Source organism: Mastomys coucha, chromosome X, assembly GCF_008632895.1.
Source record: "Mastomys coucha isolate ucsf_1 chromosome X, UCSF_Mcou_1, whole genome shotgun sequence".
Taxonomy (NCBI): Eukaryota; Metazoa; Chordata; class Mammalia; order Rodentia; family Muridae; genus Mastomys; species Mastomys coucha.
In genome coordinates this window covers 52,365,708-52,380,834 of record NC_045030.1, presented here as the reverse complement: position 1 = coordinate 52,380,834, position 15,127 = coordinate 52,365,708, and the positions used below count along the sequence as shown (strand labels likewise).

At 39.9% G+C, this 15,127-nt stretch overlaps 1 protein-coding gene across 1 annotated transcript in view; it reads left to right on the top strand.

Annotated features, from left to right (window-relative positions):
- The window catches only part of Znf280c (zinc finger protein 280C), a 54,851-nt gene extending 51,284 nt beyond the window's left edge, over positions 1-3,567 (top strand). The window contains 3 exon segments of the mRNA XM_031357014.1: positions 1,487-1,605; positions 1,748-1,784; positions 1,899-3,567. Coding sequence (XP_031212874.1) covers positions 1,487-1,605; positions 1,748-1,784; positions 1,899-1,914 — 172 coding nt within the window. The 3' untranslated portion in view covers positions 1,915-3,567.
- The last annotated feature ends 11,560 nt before the right edge of the window (positions 3,568-15,127 follow it).

Here is a 15,127-nt window from a genome sequence, read left to right as displayed (position 1 = left end):
AAAAACTAAGTTAAATTAAATACTTTTTAAAAGAAGCTCATATGTTCAAATAAAATAAAAATCTTACAACAGAGCTATGGGCTCTGGAATCAAAGGGCTTCATTTCAAACATGGGGCTGGCCTTGGATCAGTCACTAAACATGACACTATCCTGTCTCTTAGGGCTCACTTAGATCATTTGTTTAGAGGAGATAGGTCTAAAAGCCCCAGCATAATACAGTGTAAATGATATTTTAAATTATTACATGTTTAAAATATCTGAAACGTTTTTATGTAAACCTTTGTGGCAAGGAAGTGACATAAGAGAAATCAGGAATAAAGGGTGGTTTGGGAGAGAAAACATGATTTTGTTTGTTCAAGAACACTTTCTTATGTATATAGTCTTAAATAGTCTTAAATAGGAAACAGGATGTTAAGACCAGAGCCGCAGATGAAGAATCAGCATAAGGTATACTACTAGGTTTTAGACTTCTAAAAATGTAAGGTTTTATATGATGGAGCTGGATGTGGTGGCTCACACCTGTAATTCCAGCACTGGGTAGGCAGGAGCATCCTGAGTTCAAGGCCCCACAGGGCTAGTAGTGAGACCCTGTCTCAAAGCAAACAAAACCCACATAAAATATCAGGTATGTATATGCTTTGTTAACAAACTAATACTTATATTAAATTACTAAATTTGCAATCTTCATAACTCTTCTAACTTTATTCTGACTTAAATACACTAGATTATATGCTTCATAAACTGAACGTTTTTGTTTGCTAGTAATTTGGTATATAGAGGACATCCTAGTTCTTATTACTCAAAAGAAATCTCGAAGTTTTTTTTAGACCTCTATATTTCTTTGTTGTTGTTCTTGTTGGATTTTGTTGGGCTTTTTAAATTACTTATTTATCTTATATGGATACACTGTAGCTGTCCTCAGACACACCAGAAGAGAGCATCGGATCACATTACAGATAGTTGTGAGCCACCATGTGGTTGCTGGAAATTGAACTCAGGACCTCTGGAAGAGCAGTCAGTGCTCTTAACCGCTGAGCCTTCTCTCCAGCTCCAAATGTTATCTTTTGCTTGGCAGATAAGCCAAGGAATCAATGACTGTGACTTATACAAGTTATACGAGTTGCTAGTTGAGCCAAGACTGTTTTGGGTCTCTGGATGTGAATATTTTAGCAACAGATTGAGAGTATACAATTTCTAAAACTCTAAAAGGTAGCATAATTTAACAATGGCTAGGCTATTTTTTTGAGCATCCTTTTTTTTTTTTTCAGGGCCTATAAATCTAGGGCCTTGCACATGCAAGGTAAATACTGCCTACAATCTCAACCCTTTGAGAAACATATTAGATCATATTTATAACAAAATTGGGAAATGATAGTGATAGCATATAAAATAAAAACCAGGAGTTATTACACAGAACAATTAACTGAATTTATGCATGGATTTCCACATATGATCCTCTGTCTTATTAGTCTTCTCTTTTCATAGGGGCATCACTCTAGTGTGCCTTAAATGTGACTTCCTAGCCGATACTTCTGGCTTAGACCGTATGGCTAAACACTTAAATCAACGTAAAACTCATACTTGCCAAGTTGTAATAGAGAATGGTATGTACATGTGTCTGTTACTTTGAATTTATGATCTATGGGCCAGTAGTTTTTCTCTCTCACAGTGTGAGCTCTTGAAAATTAAATTGATCCTCAGTCTTCATGATTACATTTGTAAACATAATGCCTTCTCTTATTTCAGTTACTGAAAGAGCCGGAACTTCTGAATCCACTTCTGAGTAAGTCTAATTTTCATTCAGCATAATTTGATAGATGTTAGCACTGTTGCAATTTTTAAATGGATCACTAATAGCAATGAAAAATATTAAAGTCTTTTTGTTTTTGTTTTAAAGTGGCTTGTTCAAGTAGATTCCTGCTCTGTGAAGCTCGTGCAACCTGGTGCAAGACAAGTTGGAATTTCCTAAGTTCAAAGTTCTTCAGTGTTTGCTTTCACAAATCCAGTTTCCTAAGTTCAAAGTTCTGAAATGTTTTCATGAAGGTAGTTAAAATTCACAACACTGGCTCTCAGTGTCAAGCTCCTCCCAGCTTTCAGATGGCAGTAGACTCTTATTCCATCTTATCTTTGTGTCAGGTTAACATGTTAACGTGTGCTTTTCTTCTCCAGTTGGCTCTGGAGAAGGCACCCTAGTTGCTGTAGTCTATTCTTACTTGTATTTTTCTTTGCTGTACTTGCCTTCCGGATATTTCGTGTCAAATGGTATAGCTGCTGTTTTGTCTGCTTCTTAATTTCGTGTAAGTCTTGGTGGTAGGATAGCTGTTTTTTCCTTCATCCTTTGTATGTCCTTGGTCTATTTTTCAGATGCAAAGGCAACACAGAAATTAAAAAAAAAAAAAACATATGTCCAGTGTACTCCTGGACAGTGTCCCCTTCAATGAACACAACTGATGACTGGTCTCTCTTTCCAAGGAATGTGACTTATTTGACTGTGAGACGTGCTTCAATGTGTGGCCTTAGGATTTTATCAGTTTGTAGGCCTTCCATAAGGCCGATAGTGATCTGGCCGTCGATGCCTGCAAGGTGCACCAAATAGATTTGAGCACAACTTCCCTCTGAGGGCTTTGGGTTCTTAAGTGTAAGCTTATGAGTTTGTTTGAATCAAGTGAGTGAAGCTTACATTCATGTTCTTGGAAAAACAAATTTTTTGAAGTTATGGCTCCAAAGTAACAGTTATTTATGTTATCATTTAAAGTTTTAGCCATCATTCCACAAGTTCTCGACAATTCTTGTATTTAAAAATTTTTGAAAAATTTTAATAGTTTAATTTTTGTCATTCATCCAATTTACTATCTACATTTGTAATTTCTGATTAATTCTTATCTTTTGTGTTTGCTTAAAATGCCAAGAATTTTCTTTAAAACTCTCTACATATTTCATGCAGCTACCTATTGTTAGTTTCTCTTTTTTTCTTTTCTTTTTGTTTTGCTTTTGGGGGTTTGGTTTGGTTTGGTTTGGTTTGGTTTGGTTTGGTTTTTGAGGCATGGTCTCTATAATATAGCCCTGGCTGTCCTGATACTCAGTATGTAGATCAGGCTGACCTTGGACTCATAGATTTCTGCCTGCCTCTTTTTCCCAAGTGCTGGATTTAAAAGCATGAGTGGTACCTGTTCAGTTCATTAGACATTAATATATGTTCTCTCTATCTTGGGACTATCATAACATCTTAGTGGTCAGGAAATGAAGACAAAGAACAAAAACTCCACTTACAAATCTTAAAAGAAGTTTTAAGTTACATTGCTATTAACTTAGTAATTATCTTCTTAGCCATTAATGTAATTCCTTAGATAAATATAATATATTCAAAAATATTGGGACCAAAAATGCACTTGTTTCTTGCCCACGTATATAGAGAGATGTATATTTTTTTATTTTGGTGTTTGTTTATTTTGGTTACATCAAATAGAGATTTTTCTGAACAGTTTTGATGTTATTTTTTTAAGAAAATTTGTATTGTTAAACACTTGGGAAATGTTTTATACTAAATAAATTGATATAAAAACCTACAGATTGTATCATCTAACAAGAATTATTTTCCTTCTCACGTGGAAGACTGCCCGCTTTGTCTATTGGCTGAGATTTTTATCTATTGACTACATTTTGTTCTGTTTCCTTAAGCACACTTAAAAGCTCACTATTTATACTTTTCTAATGCGAACTATTTTACAAGCTAGCAAAAGATGGACTGAAGAGATGGCTCAGCTGATAAGAACACTGGCTGCTCTTCCAGAAGACCCAGGTTCAGTTACTAGCACCCCATAGTAGCACACAACTATCTGCAACTTCTTTGCCAGGGAGTCTGATGTCCTATTCTGGCCTCTGCGTGCACTAAGCATACATGTGGTACACAGATGTACATGCAGGCAAAACACCAGTACACATAAAACATAAAAATTAAAAGAAAACCCTAGGGTTTTCTATGTAGCCCTGGATGTCCTGGAACTTGCTGTGTAGAGCAGAGTGGACTCAAACTCACAGAGATCCACCTGCCTCAGACTCCTGAAGTTTAAAAGCATGTGTCACCACACCTGCCCCCCCCAAAAAAAAACCCATTTAACAAAAGACTTGTTTTCTTAATTATGATGAAAGGCAGCAGGATCTCAAAGAGGGTTTTGTCTGGCTAATGCTGTTTTGACTTTAAATCTGATCTATCTGACTGTCCTTTGAAACACACTAAAAGCCATTTCAAGTGGCCACTTGTTATGTAGTATAGCCCTTGCAATCATAATCAAGGTTAATTTTCATACTGATACCTACTATCAATAGTATTTCCAAAATCTTTGGGATTGGCTTATTTTGAAGTAGTAAGTTTTATTTCTGTACCTACCTCAAGGATTTTTTTTTGTCAGTTACACTTTTTCCACTTACAAATCTTACATTTTTAAATAGAAAATAAATAAGAAGTCTTAGGTCCTTCACAGTAAAGGAAGCAACAAATTTTTAAAACATTCCATTTTTAACAGTATTAATGAAATCCCAATTTTTAAGTGTTAAAACTTTTACCATGAAATAACTTCTAACACTGAAAAATATGACTAAGTACATTCTTGATGTGGCAGTGGTTAACTCAGGAATATGGTTTTCCGCTATTCTGTGGGTGGGACTCTGTTTCTTAAAGTTCTTTTAAGTTTTCTTTACAGTTCAGGTAATCAGTATAAGTTTGCTTATATAAGTTTTCCTTGACACTCTTCCGTTTTCTTCAGGCTATTCTGAGTTTTTTCAGTTCAATATAGCCGTTGCATGAAACTGAATAGTGGCTTTTGTTCCCCAATTGAATAAGAAGTACAACTGGTTTACTTTCAGTTCATTACCATCTTTAGAAAAATAATCACTAATGGACGGTGGTGGTGCACAGCGTTAGTCCTAGCACTTGGGAGGCAGAGGCAGGCGGATCTCTGAGTTCAAGGCCAGCCTGGTCTACAGGGAGAGTTCCAGGACAGCCAGGGCTACACAGAGAAACCCTGTCTTGAAAATCCAATAATAATATTAATAATAATTGTTAAACAACAGAGACTTAGATTCTTATGCCCGATTTTGACAACACATAGTTGGACCTCTTTGGTTTGTTCAGCAAACATGTATTAAGAACTTACTGATTGTCACTATTCTCAGTGTTTCAATTATTGAAGTCACTATCCTTGAGAAATTTGTATTTCAATAGTGGGGGACAGACAATAGAAAATAAATAAGAAGTCTTAGGTCCTTCACAGTAAAGGAAGCAACAAAGACTTTCCGAAAATACCTAACAGCTCAATAAATGGTTGTAAGGATTGACCAAAGGATTGCATGAGATTAAAAAGCTGCAAAGCAGCAAGTGAAGCAGAGAGATGTGATGGCCCAAAGACCTGGGAGACAGCTTTACCATCTGTACGTCGAACATGGAATTAGGATCTATGAAGAGATGCATGGTTATGTGTGGTTAGTATATGCTAATAAAACTGAAATGGACTGGGGAGATGGCTCAGACATTTAAAGGCGAGGTTCATAGAGACTTTGGTCCCCAGCACACATGGCAGTCTCTCCAGTACCTTTGACCTGGGCAATGGTAGCCTTTAATTCCAGCACTCTGGAGGCAAAGGCAGGCAGATCTCTTTGAGTTTGTGGCCAGCTTGGACAACAGAGCAAGTTCCAGGGTAGCTGTTAGACAGAGAAAGTCTGTCTCGAAAACAACGAAGTATAAAATTACCAAAGAAGTGACAGAAATACAAACATTGAACAAATTAGTCAATAACCAAACAGATATTTCTCAAAAGAAGTGGAGAGATGGTTCGGCAGTAAAGATGCTCTCTACTGCCTTACGTGTGGGCACTAAATGCATGTGATGTACACAGACTTGGAAAAGCAGTCATGCACATAAAATAAAAACCAATGAGCATACATGGGCTGGCTGGTCCAAGCTTCCGACCCACTTCCTCCCTGAACATTTGTAGCAGAAGACTGCCTTGTCTGGCCTCAGTGGGAGAGGATTCACCTAATCTTGTAGAAAGGTGAACCCCAGGGAAGGGGGATGCCCAAGGGGGTGGGAGGGGGAGCACCCTCTCAGAGGCAAAGGGGAGCAGGTGAAGAACTCTGGGAAAGGGGAGCAACATTTGGAATGTAAATAAAAGTGTTTTAAAAGTCTTAATTTTAGAGAAAGAATAGAGCTGTTAGGATTGCTTGGTGAGAAAAGGTCGAGCTACCAAGCCTAATAACTTGAGTTTGATCCTTGGAACTGTCATGATGGAAAGAGGGATCTTGCACCTACAAGTTGTCCTCTGACCTCTACACATGTACCCTTGATATGCATACACACAATAAATGTTGTATCTATTCCTTAAAAATATATACCAATAAAATTTTTTTTTTAAAAAAAGATCTATCAATGGCTGATAAATACAGAAGAATATACTCAACACCCTTAATCATTGGGAAGAGGCAACGTTAAACTACATTGACATTCTATCTTGCCACAGTCTATGAATGGCCATCATCATAAGGTTGTGAGCAAAAGAACACTCTCAGACCACTGGTAGGAATGTAAACTCATAAAGCCACAATGGAACTCTCTGAGGTTCCCCAAAAACTAAAGGAGAAGTGCCATATAACTCATCTGTTCCTCTTCTGCCTAGATACCTGCAGGACTCTGGTTAAGCATGCAACAGAACTCCTTGCATGTTTGTATTTGTTGCCAGTCTAGTCACAGTAGGCTGGATATGAAATACCTAGAACCTCAATAACAGGTGAATGGGAGACGAATGAGTAAGGAAAGGGTGGTGCATATGCTCTGGAGTTTTTATCAGCCATAAAGAGGATGATAATTGGTCATCTGCAGGGAAGTAGATAAGAGTGGAGCTCCTTGTGTTAAGTCAGGCTCAGAAAATTATCACATTTTCTTTCATATCTGGAAAGTAAGTGGTGTGTGTGTGTGTGTGTGTGTGTGTGTGCGCGCGCGCGCGCACGCGCGCGCGCGCGCGCGCGCATGCGCACGCGTGTATTCAGGTGCCCTTGAAGTGTCATCATCAGCACCACTAGAACTGTAGTTAGAGGTATTGTAAATCATACACTGTGAGTGCTAGAAACTGAACCTGGGTCCTAGGCAGGACAATCAAGCTCTTAACCACTGAGCCTGCTCTCCAGCCAGTCATATTGTCTTCTTTTATAAAGAGTTTGGGTTTATTTTTGCTTAAATTGTGAGGAACTTACTCTTAACAACAGCTCATATACCTTAGTTCTCTGAAACTCATGTCTTTCAGTAGCCTTGCTCTTACTGGTTTTTGTATTTAATGGGAAGTTTCCTTCCTGAACAAACTTAAGGGGATTTCTTATGTTTCTCTCTTATTGTTTTAATCATTAATAATGAGTATATCTGTCATACATATACATATGTAGATATATATCCATATTTATGACCTATGTATATCTGTCATGTATGGTGGTGTGTTTAGAGAACAGTCTTGTAATAATGGTACTTGTGTTAACTAATGTCACTAATAATAATTCTTGGGTGCAATACTGGAATATACACATCAATGAAATCTAGCAGTTCATAAGCACTGTGGCTATTCGCAACTTTTATTTATCATTCCCAGGTCTTGCAGTACCATACTGCTGAGTGGAGGATTTTGTTTTGCCTGTGGGTGTGTGTGTGTTTGTTTGTTTGTTTGTTTTGGGATGGGATGGGATGGGATGGGATGGGATGGGATGAAACAAACTTTTACTATGTAGCCTTGATGGCCTGGAACTTACTATATAGAGAAGACTGGCCTTGAATTCCCAGAAATATATATAATTTACATATATACACACACATACATACATACATACACATATGCCTCTTCCTCTGGATGGCTGATAAGAGATGTATGTCTGAAAACTAAGATAATACTACCTTGCTGTAAAGTACTATAGAATCCTATCTCATTTGGAAGAAAACTTTCCTCTTACATTTTGAAAAAAAATGCTTTTTTTGTAGTGCTTGAGATTGAACCCAAGGCCTATGCTAACATATGCTAAGCATACGCTACCAATTAGTTACATACCTAGCCTTTTAGCAGAGGTTTGGCCTCAAACTTCTGTTGTTGTTGTTGTTGCTGTTGCTGTTGCTGCGGCTGCTGCTGCTGCTGCTGCAGTTGTTTCCTTGGGTTTGAGTTTGTTGGTGGAGGTGGTGGTGGTGGTAGTTTGTTTGTTGACACAGGTTTCTCTTTGTAGCCCTGGCTGTCCTAGAACTCAGTCTGTAAACCAGGCTGGCCTTGAATTCACAGAGATCCACCTGCCTCTGCTTCCAGAATGCTAGGATTTAAAAGTGTGCCAACACTGCCTGGCTTGGCCTCAAACTCTTCATCCTGTCTCATGACAGGAGAGTTTCGGGCTACTCTGTGCTATATTTTGAATCCCTACTCCAAAATATTTTATCAATTATTACCAGGAATTCACTCCCAGAAATCTTGGCTATTTCCTCAATGCCTTTAATTTTTGAAAACATGTTATATCAATAGTAAAATGTCCTTGTTTTGAAGGATATTTGGGGCTGTTCTTTATCCATGATCTCCATTTCCCTCTGTTCCATAGTTTTCCATCATAATCTATCTGATTAGATGAATTATAGCATAGTCTAGTAGGAAGGGGCTTTTGTTTAATTTTATTGCACTTATTTAGTCATTTATTATGAGTTTGTATGTACGGGTGTGCACATGCTATAGTTCATGAGTGTGCAATGAAAGTCACCTTAGGAAGTCTCTTCTCCTACCATGTGCGTTCTTCGAATCAAACTCAAGTTTAGCAATGGGCACTTTTGTTGGCTGAGACATCTCACTATCCCTGGAATGAGATATAACCATTAAGCAAACCTTCAGAGCCTCCGAGCATAATAATTGTTAGTGAATGAGTAGGCTATTTAAACAGTTGTCTCTCTGTTGATTGGATCAAAGTGCCGTAAAGACAATATAAAATATTTTTTATTGACTAAGTTATTTATTCACATTACATCCTGAATGCAGGTTCCCCTTCGTCCTCTCCTTCCAGTCCCTCCTTCTCACCTTGACGCCCTCCTTGAAATAGTTTGTCAAGTTGATTTAGGGCCAGGTAGTGGTGGTGGCACAGGTCTTTAATCCCAGCACTGGGGAGGGAGAGGCAGGCAGACCTCTATGAATTTGAGGCCAACCTAGTCTATGTAACATAGCAAGCTCCAGGCCAGTCAAGGTTACATAGAGACACCCTCAAGTGTAACAACACACAACAATATGTGGAAAATACAATATACAATTATCTTATCCAACAATTACATTTCACTTAAGCTATTTTCCTTGAATCTTCTAAAATTCCTGAACAAAATATTTGCAACCCTATTTTATAGATGAAGACACTAGGTTAACATCTTTCTGGAAGTAATATTATTAGTAAGTACTGGCATTGGTATGATACATCATTTTCCTTGCCTTATTTTAGTAAAATGAGATCATTTTCTTCCTACTACCAAAGTGTTTTGTTTTGTTGTTTTTGGGTTGGTTTTTATTTTTGTGTGTGTGTGTGTGGTGGTGGTGGTGGTGGAAATGGAACTCGGGTCTTCATGCATACTAGGCAAAGGCTCTACCACTGAGCACTCCCCAACGGAAGTGGTAGGTGCACGCCCTTCACCCCCTGCTCAAGAGACTGAGGCAGAGGGATTGAGAGTTTCAGCCTAGACTGTTACGTATTGAGCTCCTGGACCGTCTGAGCTACAGAGGGACACATTGAGTCAAAAAGGCAAAAATAGCAGTCTAATAACTGTCATTAATTCAGTGGGAAACTTAAAGGCAGCAAACTAAAGTTAATCCTAAACAAGTGCCATGTCTAAATAAACCAGGCTGTTCAATAGATGACTTCAAGCCGAAAGGACATGGAACTTCGGGAGAGACCGTTTGGCCTGCGTTTTCAACAGTCAGCAAGTCATAATGGTTCTTTCAGGAGGGATGGCCCTCACATACCAAAGCTGGGAAATGGCCTTGGTCACAAGAGACTGCAGTGACCTTGAATAAACAAACTCTTTGATGTAACCCTTATCTTCCAAGGCATCCCCCAGCACTTATCTCTGTAAGGACCTTAGAATTTATGACCCTAGTCCAGATAACACACTGTCATGTTATTCCTTTACAGATTGATTGTCCTTGACCTAAAAAGTGTGACTGCATTGTGTCTTGATCATTTCTTCAGAATCCAGTGCTGTGAAAATGTCTGTGTACATGTAAAATTAATTGAAAAAAAAATCGATGATCTTAATAAGATCTTGACAAGAACTGATCTTGTCAATCGGTTCTTGTATGAATTGGGTTCCTTGATCTTGCCAAGGAACCCACACACAAACTAAGAAGAATAGAGCTAACCTCAGTCGACTAGTCATTCCTTTCAGTGAGGCCCTTGGAAGGATACGCAGGAAAGCATCCGGAGTAGCTCCCCTTTGTTTGATTTTATGGTTTTATTTTTGGGTTTTGTTTGTTTGTTTGTTTTTCAGGACAGAGTTTCTCTGTATAGCCCTGGCTGTCCCAGAACTCACTCTGTAGACCAGGCTGGCCTCATATTCAGAACTCTGCTTGCCTCTGCTTCCTGAATGCTGGGATCAAAGGATGTGTGCCTCCAATGCCTGGCACCACTTTATTTGAAGTATCTTGATTTCCATGCGGGGTTGGTGGGTAGGCTCAAGTCAGCCAGGTTTCTTACCCAAGAGCCTGCCTAAAGCTTCTTCTAGTCATCTAAGATTAAAGGCAGTCACAATACTTATTGGGGAAGAAATAAATACCAACCACAGAATGAGAGCTGGTCATATAAAGTGCATTTCTTATTTTGGTTCAGGCGCATCATATATGAACTCCTGGGTAGGCTGAGCTACCGAGTGAGACACTGCCCCCAAAGCTACAGGACTAATTACTTTCCCTGGCTTCAGAGTCTGCATAGGGGAAGTGGTCTCCCTGTTTGTCCATGCTGTTGCTATGCCATGGTTCTTAGCAAAACAGATTCACAAGCCTCCCTTCGGGGAGTGAAGCCTGAAATTTGACATGGAGTAATCGCAGGACACCTTCAGGCTATTTCCTTTTTGTTCATTTTGTTTGTTTGTTTATTTGTTTTCTTTTGGTTTTTCGAGACAGGGTTTCTCTGTATAGCCCTGGCTGTCCCGGAACTCACTCTGTAGACCAGGCTGGTTTCGAACACAGAAATCCACCTGCCTCTGCCTCTCAAGTGCTGGGATTAAAGGCGTGCGCCACCACTGCCCAGCGCCATTTCCTTTTTGTAAGAATATCCTAGCTTCTGCTGTCTGGGTGTCTGAGCTGGGATTAGGATTTGTTCCCGTTGCTTGGGCAAACTTTCAGCAACTATTCAGTAACAGAGAACAACTTTGCTGCATTTACTAACTTCACCAGCAGGGGGCGAGGGATAGACATGCACTCCTTCCCCTAGAGCCAATTTTGTCTCTTGCATCTAGAGTGGCTCTCAGTGTGGAAGTGTTTATTCTCAGGATTAGTCTTCCCGAGTCTCTTGAAGTTAAGAGGCTCTTACCTACTAGTTTCAGGCAAACAGCCCGAGGACAATGAGCATGGCCAAAATAGTTTCATTTTTCTTGCTTAGAGCCTGAAAGGATCCACTTCACCCAGTTGAGTTCCCTGGAAACCCGGAGTGTCCCCTATTGTTCACACAGCTGGCTTTAACGTTGTGGCTCAAGAAAGATAACTCCTGTTTTTAGAGCTTGCCAGAAAGCTTAGAGAAAGCTACACACAGAGAGGCCTGGGAGCACCACAGAATCATCTGTGAACATTTTAAGAATTCAAATTCCTGAGCCCCACTTTAGAGCTTCTAGATAGACTGGGTTGGAATTCTGTACTGTAACTAACTGAGATCCCACAGTTAGCTTGAACCAGCATTTAACACCACTAATTCAAGAGAATCCCGAATGAGATATTTCATCGATCCTAACACCCTCGCACAGCCCTTAGAGGCATGGGTAGTCAAAGGATTTGGACTAACCCAGGTGATTTCACTGTGTGAATCATGCTGGGATCCTCAAGAAACTTAAAGGTGGTTCAAGAGCGTAAACTGGCCTTCCTGAAAGGAGCAAATACCCTACTTTTATTTAACATAAAAATACATTCATGGGCTGGAGAGATGGGTCAGTGGGTAAAGATGCTTGCTGCCAAGTCCGATGGTGTGAGTTTCAATTCCTGGAACCCACATGATGGAAGGAGAAATCCACTCCTGCAGGCCGTCCTGTGACTTCCACACACATAGTGGCCCGCTTTGTCACTCCTCTCCCCCCCCCACACACACATAAATAAATATAATAAAATGAAAACAAGATAAATACAATTGTTTTTTCTAGGACCAGTCACTGGTGTTGAGTGTACAACATAACCCTGTACTTACTGTTGTCTCATTCCTTTTTTATTAGTTTTTCGACATGGGATTTCTGTGGGTAACAGCCCTAAGCTGCCCTGAAACTTGCTCTGTAGAGTAGAAATCTACCTGCCTCCCTTTTCTGAAACTACCAACGATCAGCTTCCTGTGCATCCTAGGAAGTGCAGCCCTCGGTTCCCACTTCTTTCCTGGCAGGCTTTGTTGCACAGACTGTATCCTAGCTTTGGGAATTGGTCCATAAAACACACCTTTGTGCTACTATTCTGCTTATGCAAAGGTTGTGTCTTTCTGCCTCGCTCATTATGGGTTATGAGTCCATGTATCATAATATAAGCTGGGAGGTTCTCAGCCCCCATCCCACCCCACCCTCACCCCTGAAATATGCAGAGTCTGCAGGGAGAGACGGCTCAACTCATTATTAAATGAAGTGTCAATGCTTCCACTTCTGTGTCAGGGAAACCTGACACAGGACAAGTGGTGTCACAGCAGATGTCACTGTGAATTCTTTTCTTTCAAAGTGTTAATTTTTTATACTGGTCTTTAGTCATTATTTTTTTAAAAAATAGATGGGAGCATGTGGCTTTGCAATTTAGTGGTTTTTTTTTTTATCATGACAATAAAGTTCACTTTATACCTCGTGACAGTCAAGTCGGCAGAAAAGCTGTTCTTTAAGACATCCCAGCTGATACATATATCACAATATTCTCCATCAGTACTCCCTTCCTCCCCCCAGCTCTGTTTCTAGTTAGATCAAGATAACGGTGGCTTGTGTCATCCTGATTCTCTTACGGTAAGGACTGGGCTCAGAATGTGACTGGCTTAGGCTGATCTGGGCTTGGAAAGCACATCTTGTTCAGATATGCTTTGCTATGAATGAAGTTCCTTTAAGGACAAAGGGAAGTCCACTGTGCTTCATTTGAGCATATCTGCCTTGGCTTTAGAATCTGCTCCTTCGCCCATCCCAGAGACTCCTCACGTTGGACTTGAGCTACTTTTATCACGTTCCTGTGAGTAGAGCACCCCAGCACTTTTCTATGAGCCCCTAGTTAAACCTGTACAGATTTTAAAATCTTAAATCCAATTTAAGCAAAGGGGAACGGACACAGGAGAAGAAGCCCCTTAAAACTCATTCAGAGAATAAACCATGTTTGTCTTTTCATATAAACCTGGTATTTGTGGATTTTGTGTGGGCATGGGTGCACAGAGATCATCTTTTATCATCGAGTGATTTATTTCCTTTGATAGGATTCAGGTAAAGGAAGCCCTTCTGCGTGGAGAACGGCATATGCCTTTAACTAGCCTCTGTTAGTTAAATAGCCCAGTTGTAATAACTAGGATAGTGCTGGATTACTGGGTTAGCTACGGTTGTCTGCCTCAAAGTCATCATGCTGTATAATCCTGCTTTCCAGTCTGTTCATATTGTGACATCCGATCTCTGCTCTCAAGTGCGTGCTTTGTCATCTGCCTTAGGTTATGTCTTGATTTTTTTTCAATTTCAAAATATGTACAACAAAAATGCTCATTCTGATTTTAACTCACTCCAAATCGAAGTGGTCCTTGATTTCTTTTCTCTTTCCCTCCTTTTTAATTTTGTAAAGGTCTCTTTGCATATGAATGTAATCATATTGATGTCACTGATGCTGTAAACTTGCTCTGCCTTTTACTGTAGGGAGTAAAAAAAAAAAAAAAATCCCCATCGTGTATAAAAAGAACATCCACTGTTAGCCCAGTCCTGGAGGGGACACACTTGCTGCATGCTCTCTTACTTTCTCAGTCTTATGTATTGTGTTGGGTTACCATTCTAGACTGGACTGTTAAGTGCCATCTGTGAGGCTGGACTGTCACTTTTATAACTCTTCGTATTTTATCGCCGTTGTTTATTACTTTTGATATACAGAATGAGCGGCATGCATGTATAGAGCCAGAACAAGCTGTGTTTGCTGTGCCTTGTTTTTAACTGAGTAAAGAGCTGAAAGCATGAATCAATAAAACTGATTAAACCGGGGGAAAAAAAAATCTACCTGCCTCTGCCTCCTGAGTGCTGGAATTAAAGGTGTACACACCACTGCCTGGCTTAATTCTATTCTTTTTGAAAGAATTATTTCATGTGTGTGAGTGTTTCACCTGAATGTATGCATGTGCACCACCACGTGTCAGACGAGATCAGAATTGGGCACGAATTCCTCGAAAATGGAGTCACAAACAGTTGTGAGCCATGACATAGATACTGGGAATCGAACCTGGGTCCTCAGCAAGAATACCAATGCTTTTCATTTTCATCCCTGTACCATCTCACCAGCCCCCCGTTGCTGAAGTCTTGTTTCTAAGTAATTGCATTATTCTGTAACTGAGTCCTGGGGCCTTTGGACAGGATATGTCTTCCTGGAACACATATTCCATGGTATTCTTTCCATACTATGTATGTGTTAGACCTTCAGGGAACAAACACCAACTTCTCACAATGAAATGTGTGGGGAGTGGAATTTTTGTGGAAGAACTGGGATTTTGAAGCAGCCTCTTCTTACACTTTAGAAAAGGAAGCAAGACATCCAAGGCACATACCTCGGAAATACGGGAAATGTTAAAGCCACATCTTCTCGCAAGACTTCAGGGTGACCCGTGTCTTTAACCCCAGCACTTGGGAGGCAGAGGCAGGAGGATCTCTGAGTTGGAGGCCAGCCTGGTCTACAGAGTGAGTTCCAGGACAGC